The 20,782-nt window shown below is 41.1% G+C and overlaps 1 protein-coding gene across 1 annotated transcript; it reads left to right on the top strand.

The window, feature by feature from the left end:
* Positions 1 to 4,006: 4,006 nt before the first annotated feature.
* LOC117501766 (probable C-mannosyltransferase DPY19L3) lies at positions 4,007 to 18,433 on the top strand. The gene is made up of 3 exons (XM_034160723.1): positions 4,007 to 4,128; positions 14,406 to 14,564; positions 17,766 to 18,433. Exons 1-3 carry the CDS (start codon positions 4,033 to 4,035, stop codon positions 17,967 to 17,969), a joined length of 459 nt encoding a protein of 152 aa, XP_034016614.1. The 5' UTR covers positions 4,007 to 4,032; the 3' UTR covers positions 17,970 to 18,433.
* Positions 18,434 to 20,782: the final 2,349 nt, after the last annotated feature.

The following is a 20,782-nucleotide window of genomic DNA, read 5'->3' as shown; positions in this document are numbered from 1 at the left end:
AGCCAACCAACTGTAGTGCCGCAACCTGAATAGACGGCAGAAAATCCTATGAAATTAAGCAGTAAACTCCAAAAATATAATTCTCTGGCCTTCCTTTGGAAGTAAAAACTTGAAGTATTTTTTCAGAGATGTCATGTTGATGTCTGGAGGTTTTTCTGAGCTGCAGGACTTGAGGGATTGGACTCAGCTAAGGCCAGAACTAGCTGGGTGGACTGGTGCAGAGGAGATGGCATGTGCTATCCAAGAACACAGACTTGGAGTTTGAAGTGGACACTGGAATGAAACCCCAGGCTGTAGGTTGGTAGTCCAAGTATGATGTGATCAAGCAATTTACTCCCATATTTCCAAGCTTACTGTTCCAAGCTTCCTGATCTATTCACTGAGCTGCTTTCTTGAGCATTATGTCAGTGTTGTTGAATGTCACATGACTATCAAACATATCAACTGTTCATGTGAGCAGTCGACCTCCACAAAACATGAACATACTAAAATGAAGTTGTAGGAGACACAAGAAGAATCACGCCAATGAGGAATTTTCTAGAGGTGAGTGCACGACAAGACAGATGTCTTCATGGTTAGAAAGGTCCAGTCAGGTCTGGGAGCTTGCGCTTATGCCACACATCAACACATCCACCACACCATGGAACCTCCCCAGGTCCTGAATGGGAACCACCCAGCCAGACAACAGAGCTATGTCCACCTAAGTCCTATTTCAGCTCTGAGGCCCATCGGTGCCTATGCTTATCTCTGGATTCCGTAGCATCAAGTGGATGACAATCTACAACTCTCCCCTGAACGGGATGCCAGTCCGACACCTGTACCTCTTTACAGCTGGGTGGAGTGAGACAATGCAGATTAAGTGTCTTGTCCAAGAACACAGACAGGTCGTGCGAGAAGGATTCAAAACCAGGAAGGCCAACTTCTTATCCACTCAACTACCTGCTCTACTTCAACAAAGTAACAGTCGGTCTGCTGCACCTGGGTGAAAAATTGCTGTGTCCATGGCCAAGTAAATTGTGCAGGTGTTCTTCACCTTCTCCAGCTGCTCCTCAACACTGAGGCACATCTGTGCTGGTTTTTGGTCGGTGGGTGTCACTTGACCTGAGCGGGACAAATGAATCTTGTATATGCCTGTCATCTTTATGTTAGTGGCAAGCTAAGCTAACAGGCTAACCTTGTTTTGGATGTTTATTAAATTATGTTTTTGAGGACTAGTGGTTGTTCTTATCACTGTTTCCTTTGGTGTGGGCATTAAAAATTATGACCCACTTATTTCCTCAGTAATTGTGGATTAACTGAACCTAAAGGATCAAGCTACAATAGCTGTTAAATGTGCTAACAAGATTAACATGCATTAGATTAGGTGAAAATTTCACTCGATGAAAATACTGGAGCACAGGTGTCTTACATGATCTCTTAGGAGAATTAACACAACAAACCATCTTACAGACATTTGTGGTAAAATGCTAAATAAAAGTCCTCCAGAGCAGCTAAAAGCCAATGAAGAACGCTCTGAGAGTCTGAGCTCAGCTCAGCAGTCAGCCACGCCCCTGATTATGCATACCTTTATGGCTTAAATTGTCTTTAAAGAAGAAGTTAAAAAACGTTTACCTCCTGTACAGTTTTCATCTGTAGAAACCAAACCGGTTTTGTACCAGGTTGTAAACATGTTTAATTCTGCCCCAAAGTTGGGCATTTTAACATGGGCTTCTATGGGAACCTGCTCCTTTCTGGAGCCCGCCTGAAGTGGCCAGTCAAGGAACTGCAACTTTTTCTTCTTCATGATGTGTGTCATTTGGGATCATCAAAGCTTACCGCCTGGACACACGCAGCAGCTTCAGTGCAGCGGCCAAACCACGCTTCAGTCTTTTCAGGGTTTTTGTTAAAGGTGGAATCACACATGCAGTCCACTGTCATGTGCACAAAATTAAAAATGTGGCAACAGCAGCGTTCACAAAGTGTCTCAAGATGACCACTCTGTTCTAAAGATCATAAAAAAACAAACTGGTATGTAAAATGAAAATTGCTGCATCACACAGCAACACCACCTTAACTGATGGGTGTTGCGCTCTGTCTTGTGCAGCAGTGAATTGTTACTGCATATGTGATGTGCCATTTTTGCATAGTTTATAGGTAACACGGTTTGCTTTTGCACTTCTGTGCACACTTTTTCTGCTCTGTGCCTTGTGATTTCAGTTTTCAGTGAGTAACGGCTGGGCCTGAAAAAAGTTGTTGGGGAACCATTGGTAATTCATTGGCTTCAGCAGCATAGCAAAGCTTTAAGTGGCATTTGTGAATGTAACTGTATTTTAGTGCTTGATAAAGGTTTCCCAAAGTAATCAACTGCCATGTGGTTATATCAGCTATTGATGAATGCCTGCTCTTGATGCAGTGCACTCTGAGCCTTGTGACTTGTGTTTTATGGGGCTATTCTACAGAGTGCTGTTCCTTGCCGTTTAATCCCAAATAGCAAATCGGGGGACATTTTGAAGCATCATAGTGACTTCTTGATCCATTTTTGTCAATCTTGAACAAACTTGTTATACATAGCAGTTACGGCCGTCATCAACACCAGATTTGAAATCGGGATCCAATTTTTGATCTGTTCAAAAATTTCATCTGTCCTGATTCTCATATTCGTAGATCTTAGCATCTTCAGTCCATGTTCAACTTCTTTAAACAGAGTATTTGTCATGACTACGGCTTGAAACTTGTTTGATTGTGCTCCACTGGGGTAAAATTTTTAAGGTTGTAGTTTTGTTCAAAGTTGAACAGTTCGGTCATGCCTCGCTGAGGCGCAGCTCCTTTTTTTCATCTTTGGATGGGTTGCCAGGTCTGCACTTATAAGCCAGCCTGAATATGAGGCAAACCGGCCTAAGGCATTTCATCCAGTTTTGCACTTTTTTGGATCGTGGGTGACCGTAGCCGAGTGGGATCCTGTGGAATATGGGTATTAACACATTGAATTTTCTCCATATTTCTCAAATTGTTTAATGATATTATGCACTGTCAAGGGAGGAATATGCAAATCCCATTGCAATCCCTCTCTGAGAAACATAGTTTTTAAACATTTCAGTCATTTTCCTCACGCATTTGTTGATTCTCTGTGCATAGTAGAGAAGCTTAAATCTTCGACGTGAGGACGTTTCACTTCTAATCACAGAAGCTTCCTCAGCTAAGTTTCTTGCTCTGGTAGTCTGACTTCTGTCTTGACTCTTGTAGAGAAGAATAACAGAAGTCCCAAAAGCTGGAATTTTAAAACCTACCAGACCCCTTCCTACCGAGGGAAACCACCTACTATGGAAACCACCTGGACAACTGAGAGCCTTCACAGAACATCCTTTCCTGGATTCTGCTTTTGTACCAAATCATGATTACAGTCACTTGTTTGTTTAGTTGGTGTTGCCTCTGTACTAGCCTGAAATTGCCCCTTCCCAGTTTTATTTAGAATCTCTCCACCTGCCTTACATGATGAGGTCCGTGCAGGTCAGCAGTAATTTCTAAGTGGTGTTAAATTTTGTTCCACATCCACTTAATGTTTGTTACCGTACCTGTTGAGTTTGTCTAGTTTTTTGTGAATCTCTTGGTCTTTCTGGAACTTAATTTATGCCTATATAAAAAATAAATGTACTTAAGCTTTGATACAGACAGCTGTGATGGCCCTTCAAGCAAGATCTCTGAAAGAAAGTTTGACATAGTTTTCAGTGTGTTCCGATTGTGTTCCAACGTAGCTTGACGACAAAAGAAAAGTAATAAATGAAGAAGTGAAATTCAGTCCAAATCTTTTGATAAATCACTGCACCTGTAAATGTTTCCAAAACGTTTATTCATTTCATTTTCTTTCACAAAAAAAGCTTTTCACATCCATTTTTCCTTAATCCCTATTCAGTTTTTCTTTTCTCTGATTTGAATAATTGCACAAATGTCCAGTTTTCCCTCTCGAAGGATGTCGTTCTCTTCCGGCTGTCCCCCCCCCCCCCGTTTGTGTATGCAGCACCACAGACGCCAAAACGGGCTGTGTTTGCCGGCAGCATGCAGTTGCTGGCTGGAATCAAGCTGTGCACAGGCAGAGTTCTCACCAACCACCCCCATTATGAAGATAAAGACCTGCGGGAGCGGACCAGGCAGGTAATGCTGTCACACATCCGCGGCTGCAAGACAACACGCGCCGTTGGGGCTTGTGTCAAAGTTCAGAATAAATCAATGGTAATTACAACATGTGGTGGTAATTTAATGGCCCATTACGGGTGCAACACAGTGTCACTAGCGCCGTGCCATTTTTGGCACGGTTTGACCGCTGCTGTGGGTTTTCCACGCTGACTGACGTTCGCTGTGACAGTAAGCGGCATGCGTGGCTGTGACACCTCAGACAGACCTGTTTCAAACTTACCATTTGCTCGCCCTGTGCCCCCCCCACTTTCTGTTGCCGTGGCAGATACCTCAGAATAACCGCAACGTGTCACTCCAGTTTGAAACGAGTGTGTCATCTCAAGAAGCACTCGGTGACATTTGCCTGTGGACTGTACCCCCTTTTAAATAATGTTTCATGTTGTTTGGAGCACATCAGTCAAATCAAACTAATAAATGTGGACCTCCTGTATGTTGGATTCACAAAGTACACACAGCAGAAATACATCTTATTTGATTTTGGATTGTTTTTTTATTTTTATTTTTTGCGCCATCTACCGGGAACTCTTACAAACTTGTTTTTGTGCCAAGAAAAGTGAAGAGTTTGCTGGTTTGTGTTTGTGCACTATTTGCTGCCTGAGTCTCTTGACATTTGATGAATGAATATCCAAGCTGAGGTCTGCAGCATCTCGACCCACATTGGAGGGACGGGACGGTTCCTGCACGTCGGTGGAATGTGACAGCAGCAGCTCTCGCGAACACTCTGTGTCATCCGTGCACTATTTGAGATTGTGGAGTTGATACGGTGACATGGGCAGTGAAAATGACCGACGACGTGTAATGAGCACCTACGACATCGCTCCAGTCCCGCTGCTGCTGTGACACCTGCACCAGCCAGAAGACACTGAATCGGTCTGTGTTAAGCTGCTTCGCTAAAGCCGTCAGATTTCTTTGCTCTAAAAGGGTTTTTTTTTTTTTTTTTTTTAAATTTGCAAATACAGTATCAAAGCTGTTGGTACATCAGTAACTATTCTCAGAAGATCTGCGTGTGAAGTTTCAGCTACGGTTTGGCAGAACGCACATGGGAGATGCAAGCCTGAACTTGATCAGTTTTCTTCTCTGTTCCACCGTCAAGTTGTACAGTGTAACTCCTGACGCAACAGACAAAACTTGCATTATACTCAATTTCTCCAGTCACAGCCACGGAAGCCTGTAAACCCCCCTGGCTTGTCTTGGTGGCTCCTTCTTGCATGTCCACTTGGTTTTTGGGAACTGCCTCCTCCAGTCAGATTTACCATACAGTACTGTACCATCTGTGGTGCTCTTCTTCAGCATGAAACCACATTGCTGCGCACAGATCCTCACCTGTTTTAAACCTAGCTTCTACTATACTTTCCATAACTTCATGCTGTGGCTGATCAACTGCAAGTCTCTGTATATCACCTTTGTTTTAAAAATACAAACCAGCACACTTCTGTTCTCCTCAGGCGTCCTCTCACTTTCAAGATTTATTAACAATCTGGTTATAAACTCCACTGCCACTCTCCTAGACATTTCCATGCCTCTACTGGAATGTCATCCTGGACCAACTGCCTTTCCACTCTCATTGCTGTCACCACTTCATCCTTACTAATCCCTGCACTTTTTGATTTACTCTCTCCATGAAATCCAGCCTGCTTCACTCTCATTTTCTTCATTTGTCAGCTCCTCAAAATATCCCTCCACCTTCTCAACACACTCTCCTCTCTAACTTGCAGCATGTCCTTCCAGCTCACTCCCGTTGACTGGCCACTCAGTATAAGTAATTTCCTCTGTCCTTAGTGTTCAACTTCATGTACAGTTTGCTATATGCCTTTTCTTTACCCTTGCCACTTCTCTTTTCACCTTACGCTACATCTAAATTTACTCCTGTCTACTTACGCCTTCTCTCCACCTAACCCTGTCCTTTTTTTGCCAACCTCTTTCTTTTTATACTTTCCTGAACATCTTCATTCAGCCACTAAGTCTGTCTTCATTCCACTGTCCAGATGTCACCACTAGTACCTTCCTAGCTGTCTCCCTGACATCTGCAGTACTTTTCCAGTTGTCTGAAATCTCTTCTCCGTCCAGTGCCTGTCTCACCCCCTTTCTAAATTTCACATAAGTCTTCCTACTTCAGCTTCAACCATCTTATCCTTGGCTCATCTTTACTGTTGCCCCTGTTTTTTCCACTTACAAAGTCATCTTGTAAATGGACATCAATGCTGTCTAGCTACGCTCTCCCCTGCCACCACCTTACAGTCTCTAAATTATTTTAGGTTGTATCTCATACACAGGATAGAGTCCACCTGTGTGCACCACCCTTCAGTCTGCAGTATGTCACCCTGGGCTCCTCATTGTTTCTTAAAATAAGTATTTCCTACAGCCATTTCCGTCCTTCCTTTTTTTTTTTAACAAAATCTACCACCCATCTGCCTTTCCACATTGCTTTTGTTGGCACCATATCTACGCATCACCACGTCATCACTTCTGTTCCCTTCACCTTTATGCTTTTTTGAAGTCTGCAACAATCATTACTTTTTTAACCACAGGTAAGGAGGATTAATTAAGCCCAATGTGTCCCAAACTTGTGTGTCATTATACAGTTGACATGCATTAGAAACACGATTTTTTGAATTTACATCACCAGCTTGAACCTGCAGCACAGATCGGGGTCAGATTTAGTGACATCCTCAACGTGGCTCAGTCAAGCTGTATAGAAACCCACTTTTATGCTGCGCTCTGATTGTAACATCAAAATTCATGTTGAGGTAGGGAAATCGGGGCACTGTGAATCACAGGGCACAGTGAATCAGTAGCTATATCTGCAAAACTACATATAAATATATTTTCAGCAGTTATGCCATATTTTATGCATAAAGACATCCCCCTTATAAATTAGTGTTTTGTTTTTGGATACATTAAGGGTAAAACTAAGTGGCAAGTGAAGTCAGTTTTTTTCCTATCAAAAGTAAAATTTGTGGATGTCAGTTTCTTTGTATTTATTTCTCACAACAGAGGAAAGGTGGCCCAAAAAATTGTTATTATTTACAAGACTACCCGTCCAACTGATGAGCATGTGTTATGTCTTCTCCAGACTATCAGCTATTTGATAGCATGACTCATGTGTCACATGCACCCTGGGCACAGTGAATCAGGGCACTGTGAATCAGTCTAGAAAGTGATTTACTAAGCCCCAGTATCAAGTGGATGACAAATATTACTTGTTGGAGCTTACACATTTATTTTTTCCATGAATTATTTCTATATTTGTGTATATAAACAACTGTTTTCACATTTGAACAGAAATTATGACAGTTGTATTTATAATAGTTTCCTAAAGGACTTATATCACTATATAAGACACTCACACATTACATAGCTGGTTTGCTGGATTATAGTTTGTACATGCATACAGCATATATTTAATAATTTGACAAAATCTTTATCTTTATGTGTTTTTTTTTTATTATTATATTCTAAGTTGATTCACTGTGCCCCGTGAATTAGTGTCCGGGGAACAGTGAATAAAAAATTTTGAAATTAAATTTTAAACTGTAAATTACACTGGGGGAATCATAAATAGCACAGCCTTATAAACAAAACTTGCTGTATTAAATCCACAATAGAATGACCTGAACCTATGCATAATGTGTTTATGATGCCACAAAACATTTCTGATCCACTTCCCCTACTCTAGAAAGTGCCTGAGCTAGTAGCACTGGAACCAAACATTTCTCTGATGCAACTGAACAGTGAGGACAAGTGTATACTGTATTTTCCAGATATATATCATACCAGGAGTATTAGTCACATCTATCCAAAATTCATCATGCGGATGGAAAAAAAAATCATATAACACATTGCTTTGTAAATCCCATTTATATTTGAAATGTGAGGCTACTGCTTCATGCAAAAAGGCGTAAAATTATTTAATCGGCACATTATTAATTTATAATGCAGCCACCCAGGTTCGTGAACAGAAGCTAGCAGGCTAATCAGTGATACTGTATAAAGCACAATAAATTCAAGAGTAAAAGGCTTCTTGTCACCACTGAGCGGACAAAAACATCAAGGGTGACACTTTGCCTTGATGAATATATATATATATATTTTATATTTTCTTTTAAATGAATGAAATCAATGAATGAATGAATGAATATATATATATATTTTTTTTAAGTAACTGTACATTTTTAAAGCATTTACAGTGTGATCACAAAAACACTCCTCGGTGTCAAATATTTGTAATATCAAAAGTTACATGGATTATTTTCAATTATGTACTCCACAATTGCAGAACCTCAAGATTTTTTTCCTCTTTTGCAGATTCTTCTTCAAAATTGCAAAAATATTCATGTAACTTTTGATATTACAGCTGTCTCACAAAGTGCAAACAAGTGGAGTATTGGGTCATATTAATGTTATTCCCTCTATTTATGTAAGACAGAGGCCGTTCAGTTTGAGAGCATGATTTATTAATTTTACTCTAAGACCCAACAAATTCTCATTCAGGTCTTTTCTTCTTTTATGGCAGTTAGCATCCAGCTTAATGGTGCCCTGGAGTGTAGATGAGACAGTACCTCACTCAGAGCCGTATTCAGGAGTAGTTTGCCGTGTATGCCATCTATGCCATGCTGAGAGCATAGATGGCAATGCAGTATTTTTATACATAGTCGCTTCAAAATATAGAAGTTGCTGGACCATCAAATCAAAATGGAAAAAAAAACCTCACAGCTTATTAGTTAGAGCTTATTATTTGCTCCAGTGCTTATTAATTATATTTGCTTTTTCTCTTTTCTGTTGCCTTTTTACACCAATCCAGTAGATTCAAATAAAGGTATATATCAGATACTTAAGCAAGTAGAGTGAAACAGTCACACAAAAATAACAGTGCAATAAATTCGCTTAGTTTTCAGAATGATCGTGAAGTAATTGTGGTCATCTCTTGTGTAGCCCGGCCTGTGTTTGTCCTTTATCCTCCCAGTAGGACGTCGGCCACGCAGAGCTGCCGGCGAGGCCTGAGCTCGGTGTGGAGCTCATTAATGATCCAGCACACTGATGCACCTTCCGGGTACAGTGTGGGTGTCTGTGCGTGTGTCTATGCTGTACTGAGGCAGAAAAGTATTTGTTCTGCAATAACATTAATGTTTCCTCAGTTTTGTAAGATGTAATTTATGTCATAGGAAAAGAATTGGTGAACAAAGAACAGTTATCCTTGGCTTGGTTCTGAATCTGTGTGTGTTTTACATAAATGTGAAGCTACTGTTAAACTGATCAGCTCTTAGACCTTTTAGATCTTTTTTTTTTTTTTTTTTTTTTTTTGCTAATTTAAAGGTCAACGTAAACTGACATCCAAACACTCAGTCTGGCATTTTCTACGCGAGTTCACTCACCGGCGAGTGGGTGTCAGCTTGTCGGTATGCCTTCGGCAGGTTTCACACCAGCAGTTTTATTTTGGTAACATCTCTGGAGCAGCACTGCTGTGCGTGGACCAGGACTACAGTTTCTGACCACGGCTGCTGATTCAATGATCTTTCTTTACCAAGCGCTCACCCTGCTATCAAGCTGAGATATTTTTATAAAAATATTCACTCTTGTTGTACATTTCGGCCACGTTTGGTCAGCAAACATGGATACTTAGTGTGAACACTTTTATTGTTTCAGGTTTGGGCGACTGGTATTTTTCAGAGAAGAACGGTTTCCTGTAATTTCCGGATTACTCGTGATAAAGAGAACTGTGTGACAACATTAACTACCCATACTTCCCAATCCCCGGCCAAGTCCTCAAAATCTTCCTGGGAGATCTCAGGCCATTCCAAAGCCAGCTGGGAAATATAATCCCTCCAGCATGTCCTGGGTCTTCCCCTGGGCCTCCTCTTACTTGGGCATGCGTGGAAGATTGGTTCAGGTGCTCTTCCTGACCCCAAATACCAGACTGAAAAATCTCATTTCCACCGCTTGTATCCATCACCATGTTCTTTTGGTCATTACCAAAAGCTCATGACCATAGGTGAGGATAGGAGCGTAAACTGAGAGCCTCACCTTCTGGCTCAACTTTTTCTTCACCATAATGATCCGGTACAGCATCTGTGAAACATCAGCCCTAATCCAGCTTTTACTCACATGTGCCAAATTACACGCACTCATGAACAAGACTTCGAGCTTGTTAAACTCCACTTGGGGTAGTAACTCTCTCCTGACCCAGAGGGGACAATCCGTCCTCTTCCAACAGTGGACCATGGTCTCAGATTTGGAGGTGTTGATACTCATCCCACTGCCTTCACACTCCACAGCCTCCAACATGCTCACTGTGCATCAGAGGTCACTGCCTGAAGAGGCCAACAGAACCACATCATCCGTAAGAAGCAGAAAAGGAATGCCAAGGTCACCAAACCTAACACCCTGTGGTCCCAGATTGCACCAAGACACTTCAAGGGATCCAGTCGTACACCTTTTCCAAGTCAACAAAACATGTTGCCTGGTTGATCATACTTCCAAGACCATTCTATTATCCTTGCAAGGTTATTAGAATGGTTATCCTTACGAGCTATTATTAGAATGGTTATCCTTACGAGCTAGTCCACCATTCTACATTAAGGACAGACCAACATTGCTCCTCATGAGTCTGGGGTTCTGCTAAAGGTCTACCTCTCTTTTCTAGTGCCCTGGCATGGGCTTTCCAAGAGAGGATGAGAATTGTGATTCCGCTATAATTGGGGCACAGTCCCTGGTCTTGTTTCAAGATGGGGACTACCAAGCCAGTTCTTCAATACAGAAGTACTGGTCCTAACTTCCATACAACATCTGTATGGGTGTGTCAGTCATGACACAACATCCAGACACATCAGCATTTCTGTCAGAGTAACAGTGTCCACTATAAATAGTGTTACACTCCACGTCTGCTAATCAGGTGATTTCTGAGCACCTCCATCGCCTGCCAGTGCTGGAAAAAATTTTTTTTGGATGTTTTGTGTGGATTGTGTGGATACTATGAATTCATCATAGTTCTGAAACAGCATTAGTGAAGGTTACAAATGATCTTCTTATGGCCTCAGACAGTGGACTCATCTCTGTGCTTGTCCTGTTAGACCTCAGTGCTGCTTTTGATACTGTTGACCATAAAATTTTATTACAGAGATTAGAGCATGCCATAGGTATTAAAGGCACTGCGCTGCGGTGGTTTGAATCATATTTATCTAATAGATTACAATTTGTTCATGTAAATGGGGAGTCTTCTTCACTGACTAAGGTTAATTATGGAGTTCCACAAGGTTCTGTGGGAGCTGGTTCCACAGGAGAGGAGCCTGAAAGCTGAAGGCTCTGCCTCCCATTCTACTCTTACAAACCCTAGGAACTACAAGTAAGCCTGCAGTCTGAGAGCGAAGCGCTCTATTGGGGTGATATGGTACTATGAGGTCCCTAAGATGAGATGGGACCTGATTATTCAAAACCTTATAAGTAAGAAGAAGAATTTTAAATTCTATTCTAGAATTAACAGGAAGCCAATGAAGAGAGGCCAATATGGGTGAAATATGCTTTCTCCTTCTAGTCCCTGTTAGCACTCTAGCTGCAGCATTTTGAATTAACTGAAGGCTTTTCAGGGAACTTTTAGGACAACCTGATAATAATGAATTACAATAGTCCAGCCTAGAGGAAATAAATGCATGAATTAGTTTTTCAGCATCACTCCTTTCTAATTAATTTTAGAGAATGCAAAAAAGCAGTCCTACATATTTGTTTAATATGCACATTGAATGACATATCCTGATCAAAAATGACTCCAAGATTTCTCACAGTATTACTAGACATCAGGGTAATGCCATCCAGAGTAAGGATCTGGTTAGACACCATGTTTCTAAGATTTGTGGGGCCAAGTACAATAACTTCAGTTTTACCTGAATTTAAAAGCAGGAAATTAGAGGGCATCCATGTCTTTATGTCTGTAAGACTTTCCTGCAGTTTAACTAATTGGTGTGTGTCCTCTGGCTCATGGATAGATAAAGCTGGGTATCATCTGCATAACAATGAAAATTTAAGCAATGCTTTCTATTAATAGTGCCTAAGGGAAGCATCTATAAAGTGAATAAAATTGGTCCTAGCACAGAACCTTGTGGAACTCCATAATTAACCTTAGTCTGTGAAGAAGATTCCCCATTTACATGAACAAATTGTAACCTATTAGATAAATATGATTCAAACCACCGCAGCGCAATGCGTTTAATACCTATGGCATGCTCTAATCTCTGTAATAAAATTTTATGGTCAACAGTATCAAAAGCAGCACTGAGGTCTAACAGAACAAGCACAGAGATGAGTCCACTTGTCTGAGGCCATAAGAAGATCATTTGTAACCTTCACTAATGCTGTTTCTGTACTATGATGAATTCTAAACCCTGACTGAAACTCTTCAAATAGACCATTCCTCTGCAGATGATCATTTAGCTGTTTTACAACTACTCTTTCAAGAATTTTTGAGAGAAAAGGAAGGTTGGAGATTGGTGTATAATTAGCTAAGATAGCTGGGTCAAGTGATGGCTTTTTAAGTAATGGTTTAATTACTGCCACCTTAAAAGCCTGTGGTACATAGCCAACTAATAAAGATAGATTGATCATATTTAAGATCGAAGCATTAAATAATGGTAGGGCTTCCTTGAGCAGCCTGGTAGGAATGGGGTCTAATAGACATGTTGATGGTTTGGAGGAAGTAACTAATGAAAATAACTCAGACAGAACAATCGGAGAGAAAGAGTCTAACCAAATACCGGCATCACTGAAAGCAGCCAAAGATAACGATATGTCTTTGTGATGGTTATGAGTAATTTTTTCTCTAATAGTTAAAATTTTATTAGCAAAGAAAGTCATGAAGTCATTACTAGTTAAAGGTAAAGGAATACTCGGAACTTTAAGAGTATCTCCAAGATGAAGTATCATCTTGGAGATGATACTTCATCTACGTTGTCCCAGTTCACTCAGCTGTCAGTGGGTACTCATCTTCAACCACTGCCGAGGACAGCAAAATAAATTATAACATTTATTTCTATTGTGATCTTCATTGAGGTCACATAACCTCTGACCTCTTCAGGGCCCATTCACACTGTGATATGAGGTGCCAGATGCTGGCCAATGTAGCAGATTCTCAAAAATCTCTGTCAAACGCCAGAGAAGGCTCAATCCAGGGGTACAAATTTCCTGTCTTCAGTGCAGGTCAGCGTAGCTGAGCAGAGGGTGACATTCTACTGGCAGAACTCAGCATGCGGAGAGGTCCACTGAGTTACTATAGGACGTAGTTCAACTTTCACTGTTGGCGGGCAAACATTTTCAGCGCACATTGGTAGCGCACACTCTGGAGCAGATTATCAACAACATTAGAGATGTCAGGTGACGTAGTCTACATAAACTCGATATAACTCTAAGATGCTACTGCTGCATCATTGAGAAAGGTTCCATGTACATTTCTTCACATTTCTTAATGCCAAAGGGATCCAGAGGTGGTGGGCATCTAGTCAAGCCTCTGACATTGGCTAGCGGAGGCGAACACAGCAGTACCGGAATACTGGGAGAAGTCGCATCGTGGTAGCAGAGTTCAACTCTTGCCATGAGTGTTGAAGAGTTTAAGTATGTTGAAAATTTTGTGAGGACCACGATGAACATCAGTGTTGCCCAAGTGACATCAGAGTCTTGCGGAGTCTGGCGGACATCAGTGCTGGTCAACGTTTCACTCTCCGTTGGCAAAGGTCGGGCTAATCTTCAGAGTGTGAATGCATCCTTAGGTAGTTGTAGGAACTAAAGTCTTAGATTGGGAATTTTTTTTTGTATGACTGTGACCGTCTGCATGAAGCTGTAATTCGAACTACAGAGTGAGTCTCTGTGGACTTCTGTTTTGTGTCTGTGTGTGGGTATGTGTATACATATGCACGCAGAACAAACACAAGTGTTTGGTTGATAATCGTGAGTGACAGTTGAGACGGATCAAAGCTGAAAGAAAAGTCGAATTACTTTTGTCCTTTTGTTTATTCAGGTGTGAAATGGAACAGTTTTTTGTTTTTCTACAAGAAAAAGAAACATGTCTGAACCTTTGTTTTTTTCCCCTCAAAAGTCTTTATTTAGGTTCGTGGTAAACGTGTTGATAATAATTAAGTTGCCTTTGATTAAAAGTGTGTTTCAGAAATGAATGTGTTGACATGTTCTCGCCCTGCTGTTGGCGTTGTGGGTTTTTCCGTGAATAAACAGCCTCAGTGTTTGTGCGTGATGTGCAGGTGTACCAGGTGTACGCGCGCCGTTCCCCGGAGGAAGTGCACGACATACTGAGAGCTGCCGGCGCCGACTACGTGGTGCTGGAAAACAGCATCTGTTATGAGAGAAGGCACAGACGAGGCTGCAGACTCAGAGACCTGCTCGACCTCGCTAACGGACACGTAGGTGGCATTTTATTTAACATGAGGCACCGCCGTGTGTGCTCCTTTTCCCTGAGGTGCGTGTGTGTTTGTGTGAGTGACTATGTAAAAGCTGAGTGTCAGCATCTGCCTCCAACACACATAAAATGCAATATTCTCAGTGATGCCTCCATCAGTGACACTCTCATTCGCTGCCGCCACTCCAGTTTGACGGCTGACGCAGCATGCTGGCGATTTCGATTAGTAGAAGTGAGACGAGCTTTAGTCTGGATCAGACTTCAGAACAACTTATGAAATCTAGCGTTGCTTAAATGTCAAACATCATCTGACAGCTTTATTGAAGGAAGTCTGCATGTGTCACTTCTGTCTCAGATTTTAGCTGCACTTGGAATCTGCTCATGCAGCTGATAGTTAAAAAAAAAAGAAAAAAGAAAAAAAAGAATATTTCATATTGAAATATATTAAATAATTTTAGACTGAAGTATCCTACATTCTCTTCCCAAACACAAGGGTGCAGTACACGGAATATCCAATGCATATATCAAGCTCCTTGTTGCATCTCCACAGTGGAGGCATGGCTTTCTCATCACTGACAGAAAACTGAAGCAAACGCATCTTCGAGACAGTTCATTAGGCCCATTAACCGCACAACAAGTCACATTATTGCATTCATTCATTTGTTTTTCTGCCATATACGAGGTCTGTCCAAAAAGTATCGTACCTTTTTGTTTTTTTCAAAAAATATATGGATTTGAATCGCGTGTGATTACATCAGCCAAGCTTGAACCTTTGTGCGCATGCGTGAGTTTTTCCACGCCTGTCGGTTGCGTCATTCGCCTGTGGGCAGGCTTTGAGTTAGCACTGGTCCACCCCTCCCTTCGGATTTCTTTTGTCTGAGAACTTGCTGAGAGGCTGCCGCTTTGCTCCATGAAATTTTTTTCAGAAACTGTTAGAGACAGGCAGTTGGAAACCATTCGATAGATTCAGTTGGATATCGGTGAAGATTCTGTCGGCGTCACGCGGATTATGGACTGTTAAAACCTTTTTAAAGATGGCCCACAGCGGCGGAGGGTGCGCGGCGCGCCGAGCGGCCATTCGACAGGCTGGATCGACCAGATCATTTCTAAACTGAATGCTGTGTTGATCCGGGACATCATGTGACTACCACAGAAATGGCAACAGAGCTGGACATAGCACTTTTGCGGCACATTCCACTGTTACAGGAGATTTTGTAATGAAAGACGTGCAGAGGATTTCCCGCGTCGGCACGAAGCAGCTCAGGACGCGCAGCAAAAAAAGTGTCACAGGACATGTTGGGGCATGTCCAGCTGTTACACAATTTCTCAGATACTCACTCGACTGAAAGCCATCGAAAGCCGTCTGAATCTTCTGAATGGTTTCCAACACGGAGGTGTTTTTTTTTTTTTTTTTTTTTTTTGCAGGGACACCAAACATCCCTTTCCTGGGCCACATTAATCACCTCTGACTGTGGGATACTGAGGCATTCTCAGGCTAGTCTGGAGATCCATCTCAGACAGTTTGCAGAGGCCCATTGATGTTTGAGAAGGGCCCATCATATCGAGATAATGGCCCATTACTTCAGGCACTGGGTGCCCATTAGCCCATGCCACTCTTGTTAAATATCAATCACTAATTTAGGATGTTTGAATATATATATAATTTTTTCAGATTGCAATTCCAATATTGAATATTCTTAAGAATGAAGAGTTTGTTAATTATGCAATATTATCATTAAATCAGTCATGTTTAGGGATGGGGCCGATCCAATCTAATATCAGTATCTGGTTCTGATACAAACATAATTCATGGATCGGAAATTTCCGATCCAGCCTGTGGAGATTTCTGAACCACTGTTGATTTAGCAATTTTTCCCACCTACAAAGAATGGAGGGGTCTGTAATTTTTTTTATCAAAGGTATGCTTCAACTGTGAGAGACAGAATGTAAAAAAAACTTTTCAGAAATTCACATTGTATGATTTTTAAATAATTAATTTGCACTTTATTGCATGAAATGAGTATTTGATCCATCCAGCAAGAATTCTGGCTCTCACAGACCTGTTAGTTTTTCTTTAAGAAGCCCTCTTATTCTGCACTCTTTACTTGAAGGGAGCATAGATGGGGCCATGTATTGTGGTATTTTGACAAACAACCTCCTTCCCTCAGTCGTGGCTGGGCCTTCCAACATGACAGTGACCCCAAACACACAGTCAGGGCAACTAAGGACCAGTGCTACAATTACGTAACTACATTATGAAATTTAAATGAGGTTTGATTCACTTTTATTTTTAAAATTAAAGTGTGTTTGCAGAAATTGTCTGTTAAAATGTTTGAAAACTGGTTAAAAAAGTATATAGAAATCTTCTGTGTTTTTCAAATGCACTTCTTGAATCGATGGTCAAATGGATAAAAGATTCCTGCTTATTGCAGGTAGTGACGCTAAACCACAAACCCCAGAAAGTGTGCAGTCCAAGGTGCTACATGCACCAAAAACATCCTTGTTCAGTCATAAGCACGAGCACAAAACAAGCTTTTATGACTTTGTGCAACATTTAAAGTGCTTTTAGTTTAAAAATGATATAGCTGCTTCTTTTTTTATTTCCATTATGTACAATATGTTTTAATCGGGCAGGATGTTTCTTTGAACTTATTCCCTGAAGCCAAGTCTTTTTGCATTTTCTAACATTTTATAGTTGAAAGCCGTACAGAATAACCAGTAACTTAATAAAATTATTCTTTTTCTCCTTTTCTTTTCAGTCTGTACTGAAAAGAGCTGCTGTTAAATCAAGGCAACAACAATATGAGGCCGTAGTTGCAAGCTGTCAATCATCCAGCCTACAGAGAATTTATATTATTAATTTATTGAGGACGTCTTAAAAAAAGTGGTTGTTTTGAATCGTTAAGGACAAGAATTGCAATACTGATGTAAATCAATGTTTTTTCAACACCCCCCCCCATCCTCCCACCATCATAAACAGCCGCCCAGCACAAAAACAACTTAAATCAAATCATGAGACCAGACTGGATCCATGTGGGCAACAAAATAATGCAGATGTGTTTTCATTTTTGTGTCATTGAGAAATTGTTTGAGTTGTGCAAAACTAGTTATGAAGCTATTCCACGACTCTTTTTCAATCTGACCTGAAGTGGCTCGGTTTTTATTATCATTATTCTGAAGGTAACGCTCGTTTTTCTTCCTCCAGATCATGGACGGACCAGGAGAGGACGACCCAGACTTGGTTCCCGCCTCGCACCCTCGCTTTTGTGAGGCCATTAAGACTGATGCGGCAGCTTACACCGCCCTGTTCACCAGAACTTTTCAGAACAAAACCTTCCACGTGTACAGACTGAAGAAGAAATGTAAGAAAAGTGCCAAGAGCCTCGGCGAGCCCGACGTGACCCCGTAGCAGGAGCAGGGTCTGCAGAAGCTTGCAGAGCTGGGCTCGAGGACAGAGCGTGGTTCCGGCTGTGATCGTGCCCATTATTTTTGAACACACAGCCTTGTAAACGGCGGAGCGGCGGCCAGGTTCACGCTCTCGGCAGGATTGTTTTAGTTACTGGAGCATGGAGGCTCCTGCAGGACTTCCACTTTGGGTGGCTCCATGCCGGCACACATAAACACCAACATACAAATCAGCCTGCTCATTAGCGTCTGGTGTCCAGATGTAAATAACTGACACATAATTCTGCTTCACTGGCAAAATGTTGCTTCTTATGTCATCCTTATGTCAGCTTGTTTTGTTTTGTTCTCCCCTCCGCAATGAGTTTGGGGAAAAAAGAAAAATATAAATAATGGAATTATAAAAACACATCAACAGAAGTTGTTTCACCCCCTGGTGGCTAAAACCGTAAGAATTTATTACAAAAAGTTGCCAAAATGATGAGTTGTAATTCATTCTGCGGTAAGAGAAAAGTTCTGCCTTTGATGTTTTTTTTTAATCATGTCCATCAGCTGACCAGGTTGGGGTGGGGGGTGGGGGGTGTTGGTGGGTTTGCCATCATCCCATCTGTTTGTAACCAACAGAACTTGGTGAAACTTCACAGGACATGGGTCCATCTCTTCCATCTCTCTGCATTTCTTTTTTATCTTAATTATCACAACCCCACCTTATGACATCATGAAGGTTTGCCCGCCGTCAGTCAGTTGGTGGAGGTCACAGTGGCGTCAGACTCTGCTGCCGTCACACCTGTGTTTTAGTAGTGAAATTTTGCTCAGGAGGGCAAGAGGTTAATACGCCTGTCACCCGTTCAGAAGGTTGTCAGTTCGAGGCCACACGTGCTCCATTCTACATGTAAATCTGCAGCTGTATCCAGCATAAAACTTGTGCCAAATCAGATCTGCTGTGGTGACCCCAACCAGTCATGGCAGCAGTCTGTGTTTTTCCAGATGTCCTGCAGGGGTCAGTATGTCAGTATTTTGCAAAATCCACAAGATTTTATTTTTATTTTTCCCAGTGACACAAAAAATTGTTTTCGTACTCAATCATACACTATCTTGCTGCTAGTCATAGTTTAGAGGGCAAAAAAAAAAAAAAAAAAGTAACCGCATCGGCTAACACGTTAGCTAGTGCAGTGTAATAAATTATTACAATTACATTATCAAAGTGTAGACATTTAAAGACCGTTTGATATCTTTAACATTCTGCTGTACATGTAAAACTCTCAAATTCAAATTGTGGGTAGCAACCATGCTAACTACGGGAGATACTTAGCTAACCTTCTCAATACAGTAACTGTATGCGCTAGCTTGACTATTTAGCAGGTCGCTAAATCAGAAGCGAGCCTTTTCACGTGTTCGTTTGGGCGGCAACCGAGTTTAGTAAATTTAATATTGCGTTTATAACATCAGATTTTTGAGTGAAATTATAAATATTCTGAAAATAACACTGACAAAAACAACACACCCCTTGGGTATTTGTTAAATTGCCAACATTCCAAACCTGCCCGTTTTTCTGCCTCCATCATTGGCACGGTGTGACTGCAGCTTTAGGCCACGTTCTAATCGATCGTCTTGGAATTGATTACTATGAGATACTTGAAGCATCAAGGAGCTTTAAAACTGGTACTGGTACCGTGTGTAATTTGGGTTTATTCTAGGCTGATTATTTGGGGTTAGTGGTGATACGTCGAGAAAAATGAAATGTCATTGATGTTTATCAGTACTTTGTCTAAAAATAAAACAAACAAAAAAAAAACGGAATATTTTTGGTTCCTGTCTGTGTGGAACTGGTTCTTTGGTACTTGAATTTATTTTAATTTTTTCCCCTGTAAATCTGAGGTTAGAGTCGGTGCCAAGCAGTGATGCTCTAATCTGACCACTTTTTTTAGTAACGAGTAATCTAACGCGTTAATCTTTCCAAATCAGTAATCAGATTAAAGTTACTTCTTCATGTCACTGTGCGTTACTATTATTTTTCATTGTGGGTCGATAGCAGCATTAAACTTGGTCCGTGGGCAGGAGGTCGGGGTTCGACTGAACTGCCCACTTTCAGTGAGCTGTGAGCTTTTCATCCGCGGTTTTTTGCAGCTGCTCGACTCGTCCTCACCTCTTAAAGCGCGGTGATTAGCACACCTGCACTGAGCTTTACAAAGACATTTTTATACTTTTTTTTCCTCCTTTATTTAGAGCTGAGCTGAGCTGCTCCGTATCGTCTCGTTAAAAACAGCTGATCCTCCGCGACGCGTCAACAACTAACACTATTTTCCACTCAAATGCACCTAAACTCTCTTTCTGAGGACCACATGATGTGAAAACACAATAAAACTTTCTTACCTGTAAATCTGGTCACGTTTTCTGCATAAATAAATGTTATCCATTCTTTGTGCTCAAACGCCAATCCAGATGGAATGGGGGCGTGGGGGAGGGATGTGCCCTCACAACACCCCTAGATTAAAGGTCCAGTTTTGAAGCCTTTTTTAACTACAACTACTAATACTACTTAAAATAATATTAATTTCGACAAGTAAAATATTTAGAGAGAATTTAAATGTTAGAAAAATGCTAGAATGAATTTAATAGTTACATTTATAAACAATGTAGATTGCTAAATTGCAAGTTTTACTGTTACAGTGCTGTCAACAGTTAAATATGAGGTCAAGAAAGAGGTCTTTATTTTACTTTTTATAAAACAAGTATTTATTTTCATTGAAGTCAAGAAAGGGTGACTATAAAGTAACTTTTGGCAAAACAGGTATTGTCATGATGAGGTGGCAGAGGGTT

This window comes from Thalassophryne amazonica, chromosome 2 (assembly GCF_902500255.1).
Source record: "Thalassophryne amazonica chromosome 2, fThaAma1.1, whole genome shotgun sequence".
Taxonomy (NCBI): domain Eukaryota; kingdom Metazoa; phylum Chordata; class Actinopteri; order Batrachoidiformes; family Batrachoididae; genus Thalassophryne; species Thalassophryne amazonica.
Note: the sequence above shows the minus strand (reverse complement) of the source record. Positions and strands in the feature narration are given on the sequence as shown.

Coding starts and splice junctions, on each gene's coding strand:
- LOC117501766 (XM_034160723.1), top strand. CDS start 4,033: ATGCAGTTGCTGGCTGGAATCAAGCTGTGCACAGGCAGAGTTCTCACC. Junction 4,129..14,405: donor TGCGGGAGCGGACCAGGCAG/GTAATGCTGTCA, acceptor CGTGATGTGCAG/GTGTACCAGGTGTACGCGCG. Junction 14,565..17,765: donor TCGACCTCGCTAACGGACAC/GTAGGTGGCATT, acceptor TTCTTCCTCCAG/ATCATGGACGGACCAGGAGA.